Below are 26,276 nucleotides of genomic sequence, written 5' to 3' on the forward strand. Positions count from 1 at the left end.
TACCGCATTTGTCAATACGCGCAATGCCGATTTCAATGTCTACAAAAATATTTAAATCCAAAAAATAACAACCTCAAATTAACATGTTAAAAAACGATTATCACACAGAAATTCAGGATAGTTATTTAGTGAAGAACAACAACTATTATAAGTACAAAAACATACTAGCAAAAATATAAAAAATACGCATATCCATCGCCCAATTACATGGTTGTTCATGGGACTAAGTCAAAAAAATCCAAACCAAATGCAAAAGAATGAAAAGTAACATAAAAAAGAAGGAAATACAGAGGACTTGCTTTATTACTTTGCAAAAGAAGGAAAATCAGAAGTTCACGTATAAACAGCATAGAAGTCCAGCTTCTACAACGACCCTTACATGATCTGGAAAAAGTGCATGCATACTTGGGCAAAGATCTTGTAAGTTTCACGTTAAACACATACTGAAGTTCTACCACTGTTCGAAGTATGCAATCATGTTAAAAAGAAGTAAGATATGCATTTATATTTGGGAATAATCCCATAGTTGCCCACGAAACAAACTCAAACCCAAATTGGAAATTTGAAAATTACAAAAAATACAAAAGGAAAAAAGAAAAAATAGAGCGCAATGCTGCACCGCCTTGCAATGTGGAAACCAGGAAGTTCAATCAATGGTACCATAGAAGTCCAACTAATACCACAGAATGTGGATGATCCAAAAAAATTAATCCCAAAGAAAGAATAAATATAAAAAGATGATTTGTGTGTCTATGGACCAGCTCCACATTTACGTAGTATGAGTACTCTGAAAAACAAAAATGACGGAAGTAAAAACATGCATAAAAACGACGGAAGTTCTAGCACAAAAGGTCCAGAAGTCCAATTCGTAAGATAGACAGTAGAATCATTGGAAAAATACACGCTAACGAATTTGTTTTTTAGATTTAATCACTTGGGTGACTACACCTTCTCAGTCTGCGACCTCGAACGATATCCTACTACGCCCAAACATCAAAACGACAAAGCCACCAAGCTGTCTCATCGAAGAACCGGAACCAACACGGGCGGACACGAGATCCAATCGCCCGATTTCAGGGGTGTATTCGCCTGCCTGATCAAATTAACAACGCATGAACGGTCCAATCTCACTACTGCAATCAAATCTGCCCTCTATATTCGAATAAAAACAACAAAATCCACAGAAGCCGCGGAACCACTCCCGCGGACGTAGAACACAGAACCCGGTATCAAATCGGTTGAAATTAACGACAAATTGTCCATGAAACTCGTAACTACACCAAATTCCCATCATGGTAGAGGTTCTAGAACATCCATTGAACGCATTAAACTTGTAAACAAACACAGGTTCATCCGCCCCGAGAGTGAATCCGTCAAAATGCAAAATTATGAATAAAAACGAGCATTTAGATGCAGGTATGGGTATCTGGATTATAGTCACATCCCAGACAACACAACCGGCCGGAATAATTCGCGAGGGAAGCCACGGTTGCGAAGATAGACCGAAGTTCGGGTTCGTACATAGGGAAGTTCAGGTTGTGATCAGAATATTATTCTGATCCTGTGATCAAAATAGTGTTATATATATATATATAATACACACACACACACAAGACAAGCTAGAATAATTTCTAGTCTATCCTATGTTTCGTAATAATCACGATACTGAACGTCCCTCCTCAGTCACAACGATAGCGACGTAGACGGTGAGACTGAAGAAGAATCTGAAGGTAAGTTGATGGATGTTAGAAGGGATAGAGAGGAATGGTAGAATCGATGATTGTATTGCTTGAGCCTTGTGGGTATATATATAGGAGTACATGATCTTCTTGGAGTACAAGACAAGCTAGAATAATTCCTAGTCTATCCTATGTTTCCTAATAATCACGATACTCAATAGCGAGCGCTAGATGGCGATGTGGAGCACGAGGTCCTCTCACCTGCGTGTTGCTGCTAGATTTGGAGTTCTCGTCCTTAATGAGGTCATCCCAGTCCGTAGGATCGGGCTCGCTGCCAGAGTTGTGGCAGGGACTTGGCCATGACGGGAGGGAACATGATAGATTTGGGAGGAAGGGGAGAAGACGAGGGGAGCGGAGAGTGCAGCAAGTGGGATGGGCTGGACGTGCAGATGGCCCTTTCGGCCACGGGGGATGTGGCCATCCCGGAGCCAGACGACAACGTCGTTCTCGAGCCGTCGGCCGTGACCTAGGATCCAGCATTGGTCAGGCAGTCCCGCAGCTCGATGTCAACGATGCCCTGCATGCCGGAGCTGGTGTCTGCACCGACCTCCTGGGTGGGCGCCGAACCGTGGTCTCCACCCCATGAGCATCCGCAGGTGCCACATGCACTTTCGGTGGTGCATGACCCACCCCAGGCGGCACCGGCCCACTTGTGGCTGTCCCCCGCCATTCATTGACCTCACTGAGGATGACGACGAAGACTAGGACGACAACGACGACGAGAGAAGCCGACCTAGGGTTGCATTGAAGTTTTTTTCTTTAGTTCTAATTCAAGTTTAATGGACACCTACATGATGTGAAATGTGTCGGCCGCGTTGGGCGTACGCCCCTTCCCCCCTCCACAAAATCGGTTAGGATTGTTCGCCCCAAACGAACGAAGTTCAGACAAAACGGACTGTATGAGATTTGGGGGCGTGCGTTGGAATTGGCCTTTAAACTTCCCACTTTTATTCTCCTTGGCAGCAAGAGTTTAGTCAACCTGCTAAACTTCCACCTTTTCCCCTCCTAACCTCGCCGCCGTCGTTTGGGGTTTGGGATCGTGCGTTAAAGTTGGTCTTTAAACTTCCCCTTTCCCGAGAGTTCAGTCAACCGCTGGCTAAACTTCCCTTTCCCCCCTTCTGACGACCTCGCCGCCGGCCAGTCAGGGCATCTGCCATGGCCTACGTCCCTCCCCACAAGCGCCACTCGAGCACCTCCGAGCCGACCCCAACCCCTTTCCCGCTCTCATCCTCCCTCCATTCCCTCTCCATCTCCTCCCCTTGCGGGCGTCACCACGTTCCCCCGTCCAACAAGATCATCCACGCCGTAGACTGCGTCTCCCGCTGGTTCCCGCTCCCGCCCTTCTCCGACGACGCTGAATTTGTCCGCCTCGAGCCCTTCCCCTGCTACACCGTCGAGCGCATGACCGGCGCCAAGCCCCTCGTCCTTGCCCTCTCCTCCCCATCCTCCGGCTACACGGAGGCCGCGGACGCGGCCGCAGTCATCGCCGAGAGGTTCTTGCCGGACCTCTTATACGCGGCGGAGAAGGCGAGAGCGAGGACGCACGATGTGCCCAGGGAAGACGAGGAGGCAAAACTGAGTCTCATGGCAAGGGTGGGCAAGGTCCTGTTCCAACGGTGAGTCTTCTTCTATGCGTCCCACCATTTCCAGTTCTTGGATCTCTGCTTCGTGTCACAACTCACATCACATTGTGATTAACGCGTGCCACCACCCAGCTTTTGTGTTGGTGGATCGCCCGTCTCCCTGGACGCCGTCCGCGACCTCTCAGAGGCAGGGACAGAAGGATCCAAGAGCCCGGTCCGTAAAACGTTCCATACGAATATGCCCAGTGATTTCTTGGATGACATGGAGCGACTCGCTGTGGAGAGGATGGGGCTGGAGTTCGTTTCAACAAAAGAGCACTACCATGTCAAGGTTTATGCGTCTAACAATTTGAGAACTATCCCCTGGTTGTTGTTTAGACGAGCGTGAATTGACTTTGCGGCCTGTAAATATCTGATAGGTGGTCGACAAGCAGGGAGTGGTTTCCAAGATGTCTTGCAAATGCGCTTTGCAAGAAGATGGGAAGCTTGCAATCAACAAGGTGTGCTTACCATGCTGTCCTTTCCTGTACATTTTCGTTTTCAGAACTCAGGGTCACAGTTAACTTTTAGCACTACCATGCATTGATTATATATGGGTATCCATGCTAAATAGTACTACTAAACAGTGTGAAATATCAGATTGTGCATGGTTTTATTCTTTTACACCTGACAATCCAGAACCCCAAGACAGTAAAGATAAGTAATCTATAAGTTAGAATTCATTGAGACGATGTATGATGCTAACTTTTAGCTATCAATTATCATGCTTGTCTTAATTTAAAGGAATTTTTGGGCAATTAAGATGAAGGCATGTGTAAATATGTATCCAGTTTTTACACACAAATTCGTTTACTACATATGTACCACTATATGTAGTCTTCTAATTGCTCCTCAAGTGGTCGGTGGTTCCTTGTTTCTCTAAAGCATCCGTGTCTCTTGTTTGTAGTCTATCACTTGGGTAGTTAGCTCTAAACTCATTATGTTCTCTAACTAAAGAAACTGCAGCAATAAAGCTCAGCCTCATAGCATTCTTATGGAAAAGAAGCTATGTTTGCTTGAAATTGTTTTAAAGCGAGATTGTTTCATCGGCTGATGTTTTCTGTAGCTCGATGTGATTAGTATTCATTTTTTCCTTGTTTTTTCATTCTACTGCAGATATTGCTGGGCTTAGCATTTTCTTTGTAAATTTTCGTTTATACCATGTATAGTGTCAGTTGGTTAGATTCTAATATGTGACTTAAGTACTGTGGCTTGTGCTAAATTGTTCAGATATCGTACTATTCATTATACAAGCCACTACTAGCTAACAATAGTTTTCTTTCTCTTTCGTCTCCATTGTTACTTCTCGTGCAGATTGAATTGAACCAGATACGACCCTTATTGGAAGACGTATCCTGCCTGTCGAAAGATCTTGATTTAAGGCTGATGTTGAATACGAATAGGATCCTAATAGACGTGAGTTCATATTGGAACTACCTCTGTCCTTTCTGTTACTAGCATATCTTCTGCAGACTCATCTGATAACACTTGCAGTTGCAGCCTGAAGTGGAAAATGCCATCAAGAGCTTAGTGTCTTCAGCTATTGTTGATCCTAATGCCAGAGGGGGGCTTAGACGGCCACTTGGGAACAAGTTGATTGATGAGAGGTTCAGCATAGCTGGAGTGTGGCATACAAACTACAAGGCTTTTGAGAATAAATCCTTGAAGATGTATCTAAGGCATACTGGTCGGTTTGTCCAAGGGAGCTCCACTAGAGAGGTTTCCAATGAAGTTAGCTTCAAATTAACTGGCATATCCAAGAGACTTCAGGTTAGTACATGATAATCTGTGATGTTCCTGAGCAAATTATTTTGTTACATTTGTAATGTACCTGCATTTTATGCTTGGTTTGCTTGACCTAATGTCCAAACAACAATTCTCTGCATGCGATGCGCACAAGTAATAGCCTGTTTTAGTACTGACATATGGAAACTCTGAATTGGAATTATCATGTCATGTGCAGACCTAATATTCTGTTTTTCTACCAACATATGGTTACTCGGAATTAGAATTATTGCCGTCATGTTTTCTAATTGACTGGATTGAACAGCACAATGACTATGTCTCCTTAATCAGGGATGCTAGAGTCTGCGGTGCGGATGATCTGGGACTATGCTTTGAGTTATCATAAATCTTAGCATGCTACATAACCAAGGGCAAGTACAATAGGTTGTCTCTAGACAGCATGTACAAACCTCCAGTAATGGATTGTCTCTAGACTCTAGAGTAAGTATAGGAGCTTCATGGTCCATGACGTGGGTGAACCAGACGAAATAATGATGAACTATCGAATTATCCACAACGGGTGTCTATAAGCAGTGATTTAAGTGGGAACCTCATCCTCCCTTCTCTCTTCTACGTCGTTGAAAATCCTACATGCATGGAACTCAAGGAACAATACAATCTCATGTCATCGTTAACAGAGCCTGCAATATGACACTCTAAATTAGATGGTAGTGAATGTTTGCAAGGGAGTGACCGAGTGAGCGTATGGTGCTACTATTTGCAGAGCATTGTACAGAATCAAAGTTAGTGGGTTATCTTATGATCAGTGCACATAAAAATTTGCTGAAGATGGTGATATTACCAAAGACCTGATTGAAATGGGCTGGTTGTTTTATCATTGAATTTATCGCTGGTGCATATGCCGCATACATGTTGAAATTTTGGGACTGGTTGGAAGAAGCTGTGATGTTTATAGAAGTGCATGCTCTAGCCAATGCAAATAAAAGACCGATCTGATAGAAGAGACTAGGAAGCACATTATACGTCAACACTACTAGCTAACAATAGTTTTCTTAATCTTTCGTCTCCATTGTTACTTCTCGTGCAGATTGAATTGAACCAGAAACGACCCTTATTGGAAGACGTATCCTGCCTGTCGAAAGATCTTGATTTAAGGCTGATGTTGAATACGAATAGGATCCTAATAGACATGAGTTCATATTGGGAATTAATGCTAAATTTGATATACCTTGGATTGGACATTATGCCTTCAAACTCTTTTTGTGGAGTGAAACTATTATTGTTATAGGACATGATATTCAACTTCAATGAGAAGGGATTTAATTTATTGTTCTATCTTGGAATCTATTGACTATGTCATACTATTTGAAAAAGGAAGAGTGGAAACATTGCTCAATGATAAAATCAGTGCATTACGAAATTTCACGCAATGGTCTCATCTTTCTTGATGGTCCATTGGAAGTTGGCAACCCAAATTGTTTATTTGGTGAAGATAACTCCATAGAGAGGGATATTAATAATGGGAACACATGCTTGGAATCATATTAGTTATATCATCCACGACTTGGTGACATATCTTGGAACGGTATCAAGAGGCTTATTGATTCTGGAATTTTAAACTTTAGTGGCAGGACTATGGTACATGTGAAGCGTGTATATATGATGTTTGTTTATCATACACCTTTTTGTGAAGGTGGAAGGAAAAAAATAAAGGCGTCACATTGTTATTTATTTGGATGAACTTGTGGTATTTTTTTTCATTCCCACTAGAGGTCTGGTTATTTCTTTTATCTCATTCATTGATGATTGCACTTGATATGGTTATGTTTATACTATTTCAAAATACAAGTCGGAATGTTTTATTGTGCTTGGCATATTATGTACTGAAGTGGAAAATCAGTTGATTAAAAGATTTCAAAGTTTCAACAACTAATTGGTGGGGGAAGTACACTTCAGGAATATATCAATTGAACATGTAAAAAACATGGAACTACTCACCATTGTAATAGACCGTACACTCCAAAATTAAATGGAGGAATTGGATACTTTTACTAGCCGGTTATTTTTGGAAGAAGCATTGCATATATACTGTCATTTGTGTATATAATTCACATAGCACAGTCACTCCTTATGGTTTGTACACTCGTAGTAAGTTTTATTTTCTTTAATTTGGCAAGAAATTCTCAATTACTACAAAGCATACATCAGGAACTTTGTAATGGTTATTCTAGTCGATCAAAGGGTGTTTCTTTATCTGGAAAAGGAAACTGGTGGAAAGTAGGAAATTAATTATTTTTTTATTGACAATCATACTGGAATATAATCTTGACCCCAAAGGAAACTACAAGTGAAACTCCTGACACAACATGCATAGGATAAGTGGGAGGAATTATCTTGGAATATCATGTCTGGATAATTGTTATGTGTTGTTCTGGGATGTCACTCTAAATTTTAGAGGAATAATTAAATTCTCTTAAGAAGATTTTTTCATCAATGTCAATTATGTGCAGAAAAATTGCGGGAAGCAATAAACTCAAATGAGGAAGACAATAGTTTGGGAAATTAATATCATACCAAACAATCGCAAGCCTATTGTCTGGAAGTTTTTTTGTAAGGAAATTTGGCTCACTGGAATATACTTTGTGGAAACTCTCTCTCTCTCTCCTAGAATTTAGGGAAAGAGGAACAAAAGGCATGGTTTGCTAATTGAATACATTAATATATGGTCTTATAACAAGCTTCACATCAATGGTATAGTAGGTCACATGGTTTTCTAAATGAAGCAAGGCGGCCATCTGCAAATGTAAGTGTAAAATATTTTTGCATTATTATTGTATACATTAACATTGTTTTGTTGTTTGCAATGATAAAGTCACATTGATGGAAGTGAAAGCTTGGTCATGTTTTAACTTTCATACAAAAGGAACATTTGAAGCTTCCTATGTTTTAGGAGTGAAAACTACATATGGTACGTTTTGAGACGTTTAATATAAAAAAATGCAAACTTATTAAAGTACCTGGAACCAAACTCAGTGAGGAATTATGTTTGAACTCCTGAAGACAAAGGGATAATAATTGTGTTGAAATTTACTGTATCTACGAGATGAGAAACAAGTCCAGGTATGCATATTCAATTTGTTAGTACTAATAAGGTGCAGGTTCACTGACACAAGTTAGGAATTTATTCCAAAATATAATTACTTATGGAACTTAATTTACTGAATAGATTTGATATTTATGTGGTTTTGAAAACTTTATTTATTCAACATGGTTATCATCTATTTGACTCAATGTGGAATTAATCATATTATTGATATATGTGATGGAAAATAATTGATGTGGAATTTCACTTGAGGAAGCTAAATACTCAAGGTGCCTATAAAGGTGAAATTACACTCGAGAAAATAATACTCGAGGCACCGAGGACAGCTATGCTGGAATAATTAGGTGGAAACTAAAGGTCTCCAGTGATCTTAAGTGTCACAACAAGGAAACATATCGAAGTATCACCATTATATTTTTGTGGGTTTTAAACGTAGTGTTAATATGATTTCTAATCCCTTGGCTAAGCCTCTTTGTCATGAAGTATTTGGCAAGCATGTTAAAGCTACAGGTTTATGAATATTTGAATGATCATTTGGGCAAGTGGGAGATGTTGGAATTATGTGTCCTGCAACTATATTCAAATTACTAGGAATTACTAATATTCGGAATACCTCATTATGGAATTATGCATGTATTTATGCATGGAATTACTTTACATGGTTATTAAGGAATTATCACTTGTTGGAACGTACTTAAGTTGTATGCTTAAGGAAGTTGGTCGATTATCAGTGGAATACAATATAGTATTTATATCAGAAAGACTATCCGGGTATAGTGATAATCGGAAGGAGCTATATCGTGTAGTTAGATTACAATCCTAATGTTGATCTACATAATTAGAGGAATTTACACTCTATTATGATAGCTTGCTCATAAGCGTGTGCTCCGGGGACACAAAGGGTAGAATCCATTGACAGACAAATTTGATCGTGGTTGGTAATTTGGTCTGGAGTCTATCCTAGAAAACTAGTTGAAAAGACTAGGAATCTTATCTGTATAAGAGGTGGATTCTTTGAAAACACAATGTAAAAAGGTCCCTACCCCCTAGTCTCAGATATGCAAATTGTGAGCGGCACCACGGATAAGCGCAGAGGAATAGGGGGTAGACTGTAAACCCTAAATTTCTAACAGTGAAGGCATTTTGTTGCTAGTTTGCTATTGAATGTTCTCAAAAAGTTAAGCACAGACTATCCTGATGATGTGCAGGCCTAGAATACCTACACAAGGGATGCAATCCTCCTCTCATGCACAACGACGTGAAGGTTACCAATATCTTGTTGAACACAAGGATGGAGGCTAGGATTGTCGGCTTTGGCTTGAGCAAGGACTTCAGTGGCAACAATGACACACATGTGTCCACAGACACGCTTGTCGACACATCCCGGATATGTTGATCCCGAGTACCATGTGACCATGCAGCCAACATCCAAGAGCGATGTGTATAGCTTCGGGTTCGTAATGATGGAGCTTGTCATGGAAAAGCCTACTATCCTGCGAGAGCTAGTGCCTATCAGCATCATCCAATGGGCGCGACAGGGATTGGCACAAGGTAACATAGAGGGTGTAGTGGGTGGACGCATGCAGGGTGGTTATGTTGTAAACACAGTTTAGAAGGTTGCGGACATTGTACTCAAATGCACCGACACAAGCCTCGATGCAGCGGCCCACCATGACCGATGTAGTGGCGCAACTACAGGAATGTGTCGAGCTACATAATGGCAGCACTAAATGCAACACAAACAATAGTTTCTACACTGGTACCGACGGCCACTACTAGGGAAAACGTTATACATAAAACTTTAGCAGTAGCGCTTGTTAAAGACAGCAGTAACGAGTGCAAAATAAGCGCGCTGCAGATGCATATATATCAGTAGCGCGTCTGAGCGAAAACTCACTACTATTAAAATTCCAACCACTAAGTTGATGGGCTACACATAGTAGTAGCGATCTTTAAAAAACAGCGCTACCGCTAATGTCCTTATAGGGCAGCGCGTTTATGTGTGAAGCGCTACTGCTAACAAAAAGAAAATAAAATGAAAAACAAATAGAAAAGTAAATGAAAATAAAAGAAATAGAAAAAGGAGAAAGGAAAAATATATAATGTAAAGAAAAATAAACGAAAAAGGGAAAAAAGGATGAAGGCATAGCAGTAGCGCGTTTGCTTAAACGCGCTATAACTAACTTAGATATAGCACGTTTTCCCTAATGCGCTACCGTTATTTTTGACTTAACGCAAAAACGGTTTCCCCCCGACCACCACTTCTCTTCCAAATCCCTCGCGCCTCCACTTAGTCGCCGTCTCCCTCACTTCGTCGTCGCCCCCACTTCGCCGCCTTCTCCTGCCGGCGTCGACGCCACGCTCATCCTCACCGTCGCCGCCCGAGGCCGCCTAGCCTCACCGCCGCCTCTCGGGTCGCCCTTGACCTCACCGTCGCCGCCCTCGACCTCACCGCCGCCACCCTCGACCTCACCGCCCCTGAGCCCGCCCAGGACCGCCGCCTACCGATCCTGAGCCCGCCCTTGCCGCCCCTACCTCCGTCGCCAAGCACCTCCCCGCCATCGTCTCTCCCATCTCTGTAAGCCCCCCACCAATGATTGATGCTTGTTGGTGAAGGGTGTATAAACTTTACCATTATGTTTGGAAACGCCTATAATGTGTGTAGCATTGAAGATATTGCCATCTCTTGGTTGTTATGTTGACAATGAAAGTATACCGCTCAAAATATTATTCATATCTATTTCAAAACCGAGCTCTGGCACCTCTACAAATCTTTGCTTCCCTCTGTGAAGGGCCTATCCATTTACTTTTATGTTGAGTCATCATCCTCTTATTAAAAAGCACCAGTTGCAGAGCACCGCTGTCATTTGCATTCATTACTGTTAGTTTACATTGAGTATGACTTGACTAGATCTCTTTTACCATGAATTACAATGTCTAGTCAGTGTTTGATCTTTAAAAGTTTTCTGCATTTATGTTTTGCAGTCTCAAAAAGGGCTAGCGAGATACCATCTTGTTATATCATATTATAATTGTTTTGAGAAACTGTTGTCATCTGAGATTTATTATTATTGCTCGCTAGTTGATTATGCCATTGATATGAGTAAACATGAGACCTAAATGTTATTGTGACTATGGTTAGTTCATAATGTTTGCTGAAAATTTGAATGCTGGCTTTACATATTTACAACAATAAGAGCAAACAGAGTTTGTAAAAGTTTTTCTTTATCACTTTCAGTTTATCAACTGAATTGCTTGAGGACAAGCAAAGGTTTAAGCTTGGGGAAGTTGATACGTCTCCGTCGTATCTACTTTTCCAAACGCTTTTGCCCTTGTTTTGGACTCTAACTTGCATGATTTGAATGGAACTAACCCGGACTGACGCTGTTTTCAGCAGAATTGCCATTGTGTTATTTTTGTGCAGAAATAAAAGTTCTCAGAATGACCTGAAAATCAACGGAGAATTATTTTGGAATATATAATAAATATTGGAAGGAAGATCCACGTCAAGGGGTGCCCCACCTGTCCACGAGGGTGGGGGCGCGCCCGCCCCCCTGCCTCGTGGGCCCCCTGACGCTCCATCGACCTCAACCCAGACTCCATATATTCACTTTCGGGGAGAAAAAACGGGGGAGAAGAAATCATCGCATTTTACGATACAGAGCCACCGCCAAGCCCTAAAACCTCTCGGGAGGGCTGATCTGGAGTCCGTTTAGGGCTCCAGAGAGGGGAATCCGTCGCCATCATCATCATCAACCATCCTCCATCATCAATTTCATGATGCTCACCGTCGTGCATGAGTAATTCCATCGTAGGCTTGCTGGACGGTGATGGGTTGGATGAGATCTATCATGTAATCGAGTTAGTTTTGTTAGGGTTTGATCCCTAGTATCCACTATGTTCTGAGATTGATGTTGCTATGACTTTGCTATGCTTAATGCTTGTCACTAGGGCCCGAGTGCCATGATTTCAGATCTGAACCTATTATTTTTTCATCAATATATGAGTGTTCTTTATCCTATCTTGCAAGTCTATAGTCACCTATTATGTGTTATGATCCGTTAATCCCGAAGTGACAATAATCGGGATACTTACCGGTGATGACCGTAGTTTGAGAAGTTCATGTATTCACTATGTGTTAATGCTTTGTTCCGGTACTCTATTAAAAGGAGGCCTTAATATCCCTTAGTTTCCAATAGGACCCCGCTGCCACGGGAGGGTAGGACAAAAGATGTCATGCAAATTTCTTTTTCATAAGCACGTATGACTATATTCGGAATGCATGCCTACATAACATTGATGAATTGGAGCTAGTTCTGTGTCACCCTAGGTTATGACTGTTACATGATGAACCGCATCCGGCATAATTCTCCTTCACTGATACGTCTCCAACGTATCTACTTTTCCAAACAATTTTGCCTTTGTTTTGGACTCTAATTTGCATGATTTGAATGGAACTAACCCAGACTGACACTGTTTTCAGCAGAATTATCATGCTGTTATTTATGTGCAGGAGCAAACGTTCTCGAAATGACCTGAAACTTCACGGAGCCACTTTTCAGAAAATAACAAAAAATACCTGCAAAAGATGAAGGCCAAGGGGCCCACCACCTTGCCACGAGGGTGGGAGGCGCGCCTGCCCCCCTAGGGTGCGCCCCCCTACCTCGTGGGCCCCCTGTTGCCTCTCCGACTCCAACTCCACCTCCATATATTGAGTTTCGGGGAGAAAAAAACTAGAGAAAAGAAATCATTGCGTTTTACGATACAGAGACGCCGCCAAGCCCTAAAACCTCTCGGGAGGGCTGATCTGGAGTCCGTTCGGGGCTACAGAGAGGGAATCCGTGGCCATCGTCATCATCAACCATCCTCCATTACCAATTTCATGATGCTCACTGCCGTGCATGAGTAATTCCATCGTAGGCTTGCTGGACGGTGATGGGTTGGATGAGATCTATCATGTAATCGAGTTAGTTTTGTTAGGGTTTGATCCCTAGTATCCACTATGTTCTGAGATTGATGTTGTTATGACTTTGCTATGCTTAATGCTTGTCACTAGGGCCCGAGTGCCATGATTTCAGATCTGAACCTATTATGTTTTCATCAATATATGAGTGTTCTTTATCCTATCTTGCAAGTCTATAGTCACCTATTATGTGTTATGATCCGTTAACCCCGAAATGACAATAATCGGGATACTTACCAGTGATGACCGTAGTTTGAGGAGTTCATGTATTCACTATGTGTTAATGCTTTGTTCCGGTTCTCTATTAAAAGGGGCCTTAATATCCCTTAGTTTCCGTAAGGACCCCGCTGCCACGGGAGGGTAGGACAAAAGATGTCATGCAAGTTCTTTTCCATAAGCACGTATGACTATATTCGGAATACATGCCTACATTATATCAATGAACTAGAGCTAGTTCTGTGTCACCCTAGGTTATGACTGTTACATGATGAACCGCATCTGGCATAATTCTCTATCACCGATCCATTGCCTACGAGCTTTCCATATATTGTTCTTCGCTTATTACTTTTCCGTTGATATTGCTATCATCACTACAAAATACCAAAGACATTACTTTTACTATTGTTACCTTTTGCTACCGTTATCACCACTATCATATTACTTTGCTACTAAACACTTTGCTGCAAATATTACGTTTTCAGGTGTGGTTGAATTGACAACTCAGCTGCTAATACTTGAGAATATTCTTTGGCTCCCCTTGTGTCGAATCAATAAATTTGGGTTGAATACCCTACCCTCGAAAACTATTGCGATCCCCTATACTTGTGGGTTATCAATCACCGATCCATTGCCTACGAGCTTTCCATATATTGTTCTTCGCTTATTTACTTTTCCATCACTATTGCTATCATCACTATAGAACACCAAAAATATTACTTTTGCTACCATTACCTATTACCACCGTTACCACTACTATCATATTACTTTGCTACTAAATACTTTGCTGCAGATATTAAGTTTCCAGGTGTGGTTGAATTGACAACTCAGCTGCTAATACTTGAGAATATTATTTGGCTCCCCTTGTGTCGAATCAATAAATTTGGGTTGAATACTCTACCCTCGAAAACTCTTCCGATCCCCTATACTTGTGGGTTATCAGGGAGCAGCTCGACTAGCGTTGCACCAGCACCTGCAGCTGCACCTGCTCCCGCACTGGCTTCCGCACATGCTCGGTGGTGCTTCATCTTTAGCTGAGCTCTACGCCCTCATGGTATCTGTCACACCGACCCCCTTCAATAAATGTATAATCTCCCGTTTTCGTTACCTTTCGGCTGTTTCACGTCGCAGACTTTTCTTTGCAGGCCCACAAAACCCCGTGCACCATATTGTACACCATCGGCGACCAAAGGTGGACGTGGGGAAGGCGACGATAATGAGGCCGAAGGAACCATTGTTCCACAGCCGGCCGATCCCCCCGAATGTCTTCAAGGTTTCCGTGGCCAGTGTCAAACCGGGCCATGAGAATTTGCCTCCTCTGGTACTAGGGGGATGACGATGAGACCCCGCGACAGCTTGGTGATTATTGCAATGGGTGGGTCTTGTTGTGGCCAAAGAGTCTGCTTCGTCTGGAGACGGCCCGGAGCATGATACGTCTCCCACGTATCTATAATTTTTTATTGTTCCATGCTATTATATTATCAACCTTGGATGTTTTATATGCATTAATATGCTATTTTATATGATTTTTGGGACTAACCTATTAACCTAGAGCCTAGTGCCAGCTTCGGTTTTTTCCTTGTTTTAGAGTATCGCGGAAAAGGAAAATCAAATGGAGTCCAATTGACCTGAAACTTCACGGAACTTATTTTTGGAACGGAAGCAATCCAGAAGACTTGGGGTGTACGTAATGAAAGCAACGAGGAAGGCACGAGGCAGGGGGCGCGTCCACCCCCTGGGCGCGCCCTCCACCCTCGAGGGGCCCTCATGGCCCCCTGACGTATTTCTTCCTCCTATATATACCAATATACTCTAAAACCATCGGGGAGCACAATATATCAGGAGTTCCGCCGCCAGAAGCCTCTGTAGCCACCAAAAACCAATCTAGACCCGTTCCGGCACCCTGCCGGATGGGGAATCCCTCTCCGGTGGCCATATTCATCATCCCGGTGCTCTCCGTGACGAGGAGGGAGTAGTTCTCCCTCGGGGCTAAGGGTATGTACCAGTAGCTATGTGTTTGATCTCTCTCTCTCTCATGTTCTTGAGGTGGTACGATCTTGACGTATCGCGAGCTTTGCTATTATAGTTGGACCTTATGATGTTTCTCCCCCTCTACTCTCTTGTAGTGGATTGAGTTTTCCCTTTGAAGTTATCTTATCAGATTGAGTCTTTAAGGATTTGAGAACACTTGATGTATGTCTTGCGTGGGATACCCGTGGTGACAATGCGGTATTCTATTGATCCACTTGATGTATATTTTGGTGATCAACTTGCAGGTTCCACCCATGAACCTATGCATAGGGGTTGGCACACGTTTTCGTCTTGACTCTCCGGTAGAATCTTTGGGGCACTCTTTGAAGTACTTTCTGTTGGTTTGAATAGATGAATCTGAGATTGTGTGATGCATATCGTATAATCATACCCACGGATACTTGAGGTGACATTGGAGTATCTAGGTGACATTAGGGTTTTGGTTGATTTGTGTCTTAAGGTGTTATTATAGTACGAACTCTATGATAGTTTGAACGGAAAGAATAGCTTCATGTTATTTTACTACGGACTCTTGAATAGATCGATCAGAAAGGATAACTTTGAGGTGGTTCCGTACCCTACTATAATCTCTTCGTTTGTTATCCGCTATTAGTATCTTTGGAGTAACTCTTTGTTGCATGATGAAGGATAGTTATGTGATCTAATTATGTTATTATTGTTGAGAGGACTTGCGCTAGTGAAAGTATGAACCCTAGGCCTTGTTTCAACGCATTGCAATACCATTTGTGCTCACTTTTATCATTAGTTACCTTGCTATTTTTATATTTTAAGATTACAAAAACCTTTATCTACCATCCATATACCACTTGTATCACCATCTCTTCGCCGAACTAGTGCACCTATACAATTTACCATTGTATTGGGTGCATTGGGGACACAAGAGACTCTTTGTTATTTGGTTACAGGGTTGCTTGAGAGAGACCATCTTCATCCTATGCTTCCTACGGATTGATAAACCTTAGGTCATCCACTTGAGGGAAATTTGCTACTGTCCTACAAACCTCTCTACTTGGAGGCCCAACAACGTCTACAAGAAGGTTGTGTAGTAGACATCAGAGCACACCCACGAGCATGCAGCCTCAACAAGGTATGAACATCAACACCCCACCAATCCAATTAGCGTCGGGTGTCGGGTTGGGTGATAGCGGACAGGGTAAGGAAGAGGCTCCATTAGTCGCTGATGACATCGCCATGGATGAGGATGAGGATGACGATGGCACTCAACAGTATGTCTATACTAGCACCTACTCAGGGTGTGAGCGTCATGAGTCGGTGCCTGAATTGCCGCCTCCGGAGACTCAACATATTATAGACGACCTTCCGACAAAAAAGCCTAGGAAGAGATCGAGGAAAGGCAAGAAAGTTGATTCTATGATCCAGCCGCCTCAGCAGCCTCGGGTTCAAGACCGTATAGATATCCCCAGTGCGGATAAATGGCATATCCCCAGTCAAACAATCCTACCTGCAACAGTGCTAGGGGCCAGATTCGGCGATCTAAGGAGACTTCACGACGATGTGCTGCGGATAGAGAAATGCCTCATCGCCTCGAAAGATCCAGGATACCCACTCTACGTGGTTAACGTTCCGCGGCAATTGTCATACATCGACTTCTTCCCCGCGGATAAGTTCTTCCTTCGATTCGATTATATATTCGACATGTTTCACGTGAAGAAGCTGGATTTTACGTTTGTCCGCCTTTATGCCTTGCACATGAACTACATCATCGGGGTTGAGCGGATACCTCATATATGTGTCGCTGACCCATACTTCATGCATGAGGGCTTCACAGGGTCTGTGCAAAGCGCCGTGAATACTCGAGGGAATACATCGTCAATTTCATGCTCTCCAATAAGGACAAGGAGGCGATTCTCGTGCCTTATCATCCCTGTAAGTCATCCGCGCGGATATCCTTCCTTCGATTTCAATCATTCATTTGCACGGTGGAGGCTAATTAATTTGTGGTGTACTTATTTTGCGCAGCAGCAGGCGCCCCGTCCTCATCATTCTCTACCCCCGATACTCCCACGCTCTTTACTTGGACTCGTCGAAGAACATTAACAAAAAGGATTACAACCACATCAAGGATGTTCTCGACAGTGCTATGTTTTACTACGATGCACGGGGTGGAGAGGTCAAGGACCAGAAGAGAAGGGGCGGCAGGCCCGCCTTCGGCCATAAGACCGACTTGTGCTGCATCCAGCAACCGAGTGATTCTCTTAATGATGGATTCTATGTCCTACACCACATGCTGGAGTACAGACGGGATCACCAGAACCTTCGCATGTCACCTAAATCTGGCGATGCCCATATTCTGCAATGGGCAAAGAACGTAGGAGATATCGAGGATCATCGACTTCGAGCTGAGTTCTATCACATCCAGCGTGAACTTGCCCAGATCATCATGAAGGAGGTTGTCGGAACAATAGGGATGTTCTACAAAGAAGGACAAATGTCGCGGGAAGATGTCCGAACACGGGTAGCCTCTCAGCGTCTCGACCTGAAGCCTTTCACTAGGCTCGGGGACTATCTCCCTCACTTGGATGGATGGCACGACATGTTGGAGTGATTGTTGATATATGACAATGTGTCCGTTTAGTCCATACTTTCTGTATGACGAAACTTTGAGTTATGCACGACGAAACTTTATTTGTGATGTAATTAAACCGTCCTCCTCGACTAGCGACGATCACTCTAGTTAGGGCATTTTGGGTACGATCAACTTTGTTATTTATGCTTATGATATGTTGCTTCTATTTTTGCAAAGTCTATCTCTTTCTATTGCTCAACTATATATGTTGCATATCATCGACTCATGTGACGATGCAGGTGCATAGATAATCGATGAGGAAGAAGTGCTACGCCAGGAGTATATATACGACGAGTGGCCGGAGTGTCAGGCCCAGGTGTACCGGTTTCCGAGCGACATGCAGTAGTTAGTTTAGGTTCACGCTAATGTGAGAGAGGGATACGAACTCATGTATTGTATAGTTCCGCTCTCACTCAAAGTGATAGCTCTTCTCGCATATATCATTGTTTAGATATGGATGACGATGTAGTTGCAAGTAATCGAGACTTGTATCGCTATTTTCGAAATGATGACGAGAGACCACTTTGTGTTGGATGATGATTATGATGATGACATGATTTGATGAGACTAGTTGTATGTATATGCTATGATTACATTTGTATGTGTATGATATGCTAAAGATTATTGTATAAAGCCTATTCAAATACAAAACAAATATGCAGAAAAAAAACTAATAAAACTAGCAGTAGCGAGTGGAACAAAGTTAGCAGTAGTGCTGCCTTACCAGTAGCGCTTCCTTCTAAAAAGCGCTGCAGATATTAGCAGCAGCGCTCTTCACCAAAGCGTGCTACTGCTATCCATGTATAGCAGTAGCGTGGGATGACAGGCACTACTGCTACACGTTAACTGTAGCGCCTTATCAGTAGCGCATCGTCCCGCGGTACTGATAGGCAAAATACCCGCGCTACTGCTAGGGTTTTTCCTAGTAATGGGCAATGATCCCAACTTGAGTTATGATGCTTACACAACTGATCAGTCCACTAGTGTGAGCCAGAACAACAGATCATTTGAGATGGAGCATAATTTTATGAGGGTGCCAACAATGTCCAAAGGTCCTGCTGCATGCTGAAGACTTCTATGTTTTATTGTCAGTCAGTTGTAGTATTCTTTTTCTTCTTGAAGTGTAAGTATGTGATTTCTAAACATGCATGTTGATTTTTACAAAAGTGAGTACAGATGTAAAAGTGTGTAGACATCTGAAGTGTATCATTAAACTTTTTAGGGAAAACCTCAGAGTTGATGCTTATTGTTTGCGCAATCGGCACTCCCAACTATTTGCTCCGAACAAAAAACGTTGTGTGTGCGTGCGCGCGCGCGCGTGTGTGTGTCCATTCTTGTGTTATTGTAGATCCTTAAGTCCTATTTCAACGCCAGTAGATGACAAGAAATATCATTATTATTCGTATGAGAAGTGTGTTGCTATACCTTTCGGTGTTATACCGTCCCTAAATCCATCGTCACATATCTTCATCATCTTCATTGTAACACATCATCATGTCATACCTTACTAATGTCAATTTCAAAGGGCCACTACCTATTAAACTAGGTCAATGTCATATACATATTCGACTATCACTTAACCACTAATTTATTTTCATGTTCAGGCATGCATCCAAATGGATCAGTGTAAACTAAATATGAGTTGGTTACTTTTTTCCATATGATCTAGTTTGGACCGAGTTCCACTATCATAGAGATAATGGAACACCAAGAAAAAGTAAAAGAGTGTCCATAGCGCGCAACAAAAATGAAAAAGCTAAGACCAACCAAGCACCAAGCCACCCTCATGGTTCCACAAAACAGGACCTAACCGCCGCATGCAACGCTAGCGGGAGGAGGCAATACACGGACGGATACGTTTTGCCTGCTCCCTCTTCATGCTCCCATCCGTGCTCCCACTTCATTCTACGGCTGTTTTTTTTTCTTTTTTCTTTTTAATCAAATCATCCCCCCTGATTTTAAGAGGGTGGGGCCGTGCCTTATTTTCGTCCAATCAAATCAAGCCATGTACGCGGGAGCAAGGATGGGCACACACACGGGGAGCAGGCAAGTCTCGTCCTACACGGACTACCACTCCACCACAGGGACAGGGACAACAATCATTACAAAAGAGATCAAGTTTTGACACAAAACACGAGGAATGCACACACACACACAGGTGCACATTCAGATGTTTACCCCAGGGGAGGGTAGGCGTAAGCTACTACCTCCCTCGACAGCTCTTTTTTTCAGTTTTGGCATCAAACATTGTTATCTTCCTCAGTCTCATGTATCGCTGCATCCTCCATGCTTGTGGTACTAACCTATTGTCCTCCGCATCTTCCAGCCTGAGAAGATCCCTCTCCTGTGTTTCCTCTGGACCACTATGCGTCTCAGAGCCACCAGTTGCATCAGATACACCCCATGCTCCAACCTGCCCAGTAGCGAAGGAAGGAAGATACATAACAAATAAACTCAGCTGGTGATCTAACAAGCTTTTTTTGAAAACAAGGTCTGTTTCTGAGCTTCCAGATAGCTCAGCACAAGGCAGTGACCCCCAAAATTTGCAAAATTTTGCTGTCAGGAATGAAATTAGGGATCCACCAGAAATAATAAGAAAAGCAAGGTCTAGTAACAGCACCCAGGGTTTTTGCAGCCACGCTCCAAACATACTTGACTACAGAGTATTTGAAGAAAAGGGTATCTATGTCTTCATTTACATGACAAAATTGATACAAAGGGTCACCCGTCTAGTTTCATTTATAGGAGTTGGTTACTTGGTTCATCAAGGTGAGTACAATGATTCACAATTGTACATATAAAAATTGCGAATCAAAGCATCTGATGTTACTTTGTAGGGAGGGGGATAGCCCAATGGGGTTAAAATACACTTTTATTTGTATATTTAGAAAGCCCAAGAGTCGGTATCGTGCATCTGTAGCCACACCCGACGTGTTGACATTAAATTAAATATATAAAAATGCATGTTTATGCATTTTCTAACAAAAAAGTCCACTTTTCTATCTATTTGTTAAGATGTCTCTGGAAAGGTCCACACCAAACCTTTATGCAAGAACACCTTGTTTTTGGTTTTTGCACTCTAAAAAATTAACAGTGAAAATGTCATTTCAGATCACTAACCACCACACATGCTAAGATATTTAGCCTTAGACCAGTTAGACATGTTTGAGCATTCTCAATAATGTTTTTATCATTGTTGAGGAAACCGTTAACTGGTAGCTGCTCGGTTGGCTGGCGAGTAGGAGATTAATAGGCTAGTCGTCCATTTAATAAATTAATCAGACGATTTAACGGTTTATCGGCTACTTGGTGACCCTACGAGTAGGGATTAATCAGCAAGTTAACTGATTAATCGGACGAATTCTTGAATAGGTTTTTCTTATTAATGGCAGAGGCGAGAACTATACTACGTCTAAAGGAATAGTGTCTAAAAAAATGGTGAACTCTATGTTCAAATGGAGAAAATGTCTGTTGCAATGCCAAAAATCTCTGTTACAAATGAATAGTACATGGAGGGTTTATCATGCTCCAGGAGTGCAGGACCGATGACCATGGTTGGCACCCTCGGAAGTTAACGGTGATCATCTCAAATAAAGTGGTGTTGTGACTCACATAAGCAAACCACGGTCCCCGTTGTCGTCCTTCATGTAGAAGCCACTATTAGCATTATTATCATTGGTGTGGTCTTCACGCTCTAGCTCAAGGCAATGTTGTAACTGGGCCACCACATTAGTCATCGTGGGACGCTGCCCCGGAGCATGCTCTGCGCACTTCAGCGCGAGATCCACAGCCTTCCACACACCGTTGATGTTGTAATCAGCTTGCATGCGTGTGTCCACCACTTCCTCGATGTTGCCTCCCGTAAGGCGTAGTCGTGCCCACTGAACAATATGAACGACCTCTTCAGATTGTTGGATGGCTGGGTGTCCTGTGATCACCTCTAGTAGCACAATGCCGAAGCTATACACGTCGCTCTTTTCATTCAGTTGTAGAGCTGTTGCATACCTGAATACATATGTACAATATCCATGAGATGCATTTTCATTACACTTGTCATGCAGACAACAAAAATATGGTAATAAGCTAGGGTTTTTACTCAGGTGCTAGGTAGCCTCTTGTGCCAATCACCCGGACCGTGGATATATGGGTATCATTGTCATGATTGAAAGCCTTCATCAAGCCAAAGTCGGCAACTTTGGCCTCAAGATTTGCATTTAGTAGGATGTTCGATGTCTTCACATCACGATGCACAAAGGGAGGGCTGCATGCCTTGTGTAGATACTCGAGTCCTGAATGCACATCATAGTAACAAATAGCAACCGCACATCAATTTCTTTTAAGTTCTTGCGAACCATAGATACTAGTAGCAGTAAGAAGACCCAACTTCCAAATTAAAATGACTATATACCTTGTGCGGATTCCAGTGCAATGTGGAGCCTTTGTCTCCATGTTAAGGATACATCCGTGCAGTTTTTCCCTACAAAAGTATGTCTGTCGTCAGTATTGTGGAATTCGGCATAGATATTTCTAGTGCTCTTCTTAAAGATGGACAAACACACCTCTAAGTTTATCTTCGAGGTTTCCTTCAGACATATGCTCATAGACAAGTGCCAAATACTTTTCCTCTTTACAGTAACCAATCAAGGAAACAAGATTCTTGTGATGAATCTTTGTTAGTGTTTGAGCCTGACCGAGGAGAAGATATGTAAATAGTTCCAAATATTATCTAAATATTTACCATTCTCTAATTATACTGGACCAGAGACATTACCTCTGTCATGAACTCTTCGATACCCTGATTGGAGGACTGAGACAACAACTTGACTGCCACGTGAGTACCATCATGCAAGAAGCCGTCATAAACAGTTCCAAACCCACCTTGGCCAAGCACTACCTTGAAGTTGTCTGTTATGACCTTCAGCTGTTTGTACGTGAACTGGCGGTTCTCCATTTGTTGGCGTCCATGTCCATGGCTTCCCCTTGCCAATCCTTGAAAATTCAAGAATGAAATTAGTATTACCTTGCACTCTTTAAAGTAAACTACTCCTTGCGGAGGTGCAGATATGTGATTATCAATGGGCATGGTTTATGCGGAGTGTCACCTTTCTTCTTTCTCACTCTGAACATCAGTAGTACTACAAGGGCTCCTATCACAAGAACTACAAATATGGGAACACCAATATAGACGGCAAGCATATAGTTGTTCTTCTTTGTCTGGCAAGAACCATTGTCGCTACAAAGGTTTGGATTGTTTCCATATCTATAAATAAGACAAAATAAAAGAGATGGCAACTGTCAACGCAATGGTGAGAAAACCAGTTATCATTCGATTTATAAATACAATTGACTGACCTAACAGCTAGGGAGCCATCTTGAGTTCTCTTGAGTAGCCCGGCTGGAATTGATCCATTAAGCTGGTTGCCCATCAAATCTCTAAGGGGACAAATAGCGTTGCGTCAAACAATAATGTGCATAAATATTAGTCATCGAAGAGATACTATAATTCAGAACTCTTACAGCCCGACGAGAGAGGGTAGTTCTGAAAGGGCGTTAGGAATTGATCCTGTTAATTTATTGTATGATAAATCCCTGAAATAAGTGACAAAACATACAAAATATTTGAACTGCTTCCCTTGTACTGTAATATTCACATGGAAAATGGATTTAAAAGGTCTACTTACAAATACTGGAGGTCTTTGATATCAGCAAAAAAAGAAGATATATCGCCACTCAAACCGCCATTTGACATATTTCTGTTAGAACACAAAATGTTTCAGTTGAAACAACACGATTGTCTTTTCTCATTCTTTTGGATAAATCTCTCATGCGTGATAGGAAATTAAATTTGAACTTACATGCTTGTGATTCTTGGACGCCCAGAGGTAGGATAGCTGCAGGTCAACCCGTTCCATGAAAAATTCTTCGGAGCACATGGGTCACCCATCCAATTCTTCTTCACCTGGTATTTTACCTTGATTTTGTTGATGGCAGAAACTTTTTTCCCCGCGGTAACACCGAAGACAAAGAAGCACAATTATCAGATCACGTAAGCATTTATATCTCTATCGTGAAAAGGCTACTAATCAATAGACAATGATCCCACGTCTGAATGTAAATTTCTGAATGTTTACCATCCTGACTGTCTGTTCCAACGTTGGCAGTCGAGATGACAGAAAAAAACTCGAAGGCATTGATCATCGGCGGTAGTGTGGAGTTCGCTGTGGCGATGACAGTGAAGCTGTACTGGCTGAAACCGTGGTGGGGTTCGTTGTTGTATAGGGCGGCAGCGATGAGGTATTTGGGCCTGTACGGGACCTTGGTCCTCTTGTCGTTGATAATGAGATCATACTCGCGAACATCATCACTGGCCAGGATCTCCAGCTCCGCGGCATACAAGATAGCAATGCACCTATAACATGTACTCATATGTTAATTAAACTGCTAAGACAAATATGCTTGTAATAACAGTTGACTGAGGTTTTCTTATGACCAAGTATGATGCAAAGCCTCGCATCATGTGAATATCAAGGACAAGGCGGATCCAATCGGACGGCTCACATCGCATCGACTTCTTTTTTTGTTGCCGGGATAATACTCATCGGGCAAGTTTACATTCGGTTTGATAAATCGACTTAGGTATAAGAAAAACTAAGGCGACATAGATTTAGGAGAATCACAGCATAAAAACATTTGGTTGCTTATTGATTAGGTCGTACTGAAGAATGTACTACTACTCTAGATGGTTGATCAAATTTGGGATCTCTACTGGTCAGGGTATAGAGTGGTACCCGGGCACTGGGTAGACGTGGTTCGGCTCGATGTCCCATGCCAACTGGATGGTCTTTGAATCGGAGTCTTTGCGCGATGTGATGGCAGTTTGCATCACGACTGACGGCGCGTGGAGGCTGAGATTGCCGATGTTGTCCTTTACCTTCTCCGCTGTTGAGATGTCGGACCACTCCTCTGGATAGCTAAACGGCAGCCAATTCCGGTCGTATGGATCGTCCGGGTAACTGGTCAGGTGGTCACAGGCACAACATGTTAAGACAAATGTACACGTTTTTTCAACTAAAAAACTGTGCATGTTTCAGAATTTCACAGAAAAGCATTCAATGTACGCAGCACTGCAAAGTCACCTAATAGGTACTTTTCCCGTGTCGCCGAAGCTGTATCTGTCGATCAGGACTAGGCCCTGGGTCGCGTTCGCTGGCGGATACAGCGAGTTCTCGAGAGGCCTCAGCACCAGCGCCGAGATAAACGGCGTCCCGGAGCCGACATTCACCAGGCAAACCTGCACCGAGTCGTCCGGGATCACGGCGATCACCTCGGCGATCTCCGCCATGTCGACTTCAGTGACGTTCACGGTCTGCCAGAAGTTAACGCCGAGGTAGAGGTCGAAGACAGGGAGGCTGTCGAGTCCGTCGTAGTCGCCGTACCTGAACGTGGCACGGACCAGGTATTTGGACCCCGGAACGAGGGACGGCAGGGTGTAGCAGCTGCGGACCGTGTCGGGGAAGCTGCGGACGTTGCGGTGGGTTTGGGACATGCGCGTGGTCCAGTACTTGGCGGAGGTGTTGTGGTTGGAGCCGGCGTCTGTGAAGCCGGCGTCCGAAGTGTACGGTATCTGGATGACGTCCACGTAGCTGGTCTTCTCGTCCAGGCCACAGTCGATGCTTATGAAACCTGCATTGCTCCATGCCGATGGATGTGGATTTATGGATTTGTCCAAGCAAATAATAACACATATATGGTGCAACACATCCTAGCTACGATGTTCATAATAATCATAAACTCACCTTCGACGCTAGGGGCGCGCTGACCGCGAACTTGAAGCATGCCGGCTGCGGCTGCAAGGCCGAGCAGGAGCGTCAACCATGGCGGGGCAGAGAGTTCCTCCAGGCTTGATCGCCCCATTGCACTTCACGCGTACAGGCCGCAAGCACCAAACCACTAGCAACTAGGACAAAATATACGTCCTACTAAGCACTCAATATATACCCATTTCACAACGGGCAAAGAGCTGGCTTGCGGTTGACCTTGTGAGGAGTTAGTTTCTCAACGGTCGCACGGTACCAATAGTACGGCGGTAGTCCGTTAGTCGTGCGTCCACAACTCCTCACTTTAGTTTTCATTCAAGTTTGGCATGACAGCTTGGTTAGACGGTCGTTTTTGGTTAATAACTATATTTTGCTATCGTGGAGACGACGAGGAGTGGCCTATTGTTAAATTGTGATCCAAATTCTAGTAT

The 26,276-nt window shown here is 43.0% G+C and overlaps 2 protein-coding genes and 1 pseudogene across 2 annotated transcripts; all 3 read right to left on the reverse strand.

Annotated features, from left to right (window-relative positions):
* The window catches only part of LOC123043653 (probable LRR receptor-like serine/threonine-protein kinase At4g29180), a 139,528-nt pseudogene extending 116,250 nt beyond the window's left edge, over window positions 1-23,278 (reverse strand).
* An 804-nt stretch (window positions 23,279-24,082) lies between these two features.
* LOC123043724 (probable LRR receptor-like serine/threonine-protein kinase At1g07550) lies at window positions 24,083-25,112 on the reverse strand. Its single transcript, XM_044466301.1, has 2 exons — window positions 24,862-25,112; window positions 24,083-24,437 (listed from the first exon to the last, which is right to left on the reverse strand). The coding sequence occupies exons 1-2, from the start codon at window positions 25,110-25,112 to the stop codon at window positions 24,083-24,085; spliced, it is 606 nt and encodes a 201-aa protein (XP_044322236.1).
* A 48-nt stretch (window positions 25,113-25,160) lies between these two features.
* On the reverse strand, window positions 25,161-25,942 carry LOC123043785 (putative leucine-rich repeat receptor-like protein kinase At2g19210). Its single transcript, XM_044466392.1, has 2 exons — window positions 25,825-25,942; window positions 25,161-25,711 (listed from the first exon to the last, which is right to left on the reverse strand). Exons 1-2 carry the CDS (start codon window positions 25,940-25,942, stop codon window positions 25,161-25,163), a joined length of 669 nt encoding a protein of 222 aa, XP_044322327.1.
* Window positions 25,943-26,276: the final 334 nt, after the last annotated feature.

This window comes from Triticum aestivum, chromosome 1A (genome assembly GCF_018294505.1).
Source record: "Triticum aestivum cultivar Chinese Spring chromosome 1A, IWGSC CS RefSeq v2.1, whole genome shotgun sequence".
NCBI lineage: Eukaryota > Viridiplantae > Streptophyta > Magnoliopsida > Poales > Poaceae > Triticum > Triticum aestivum.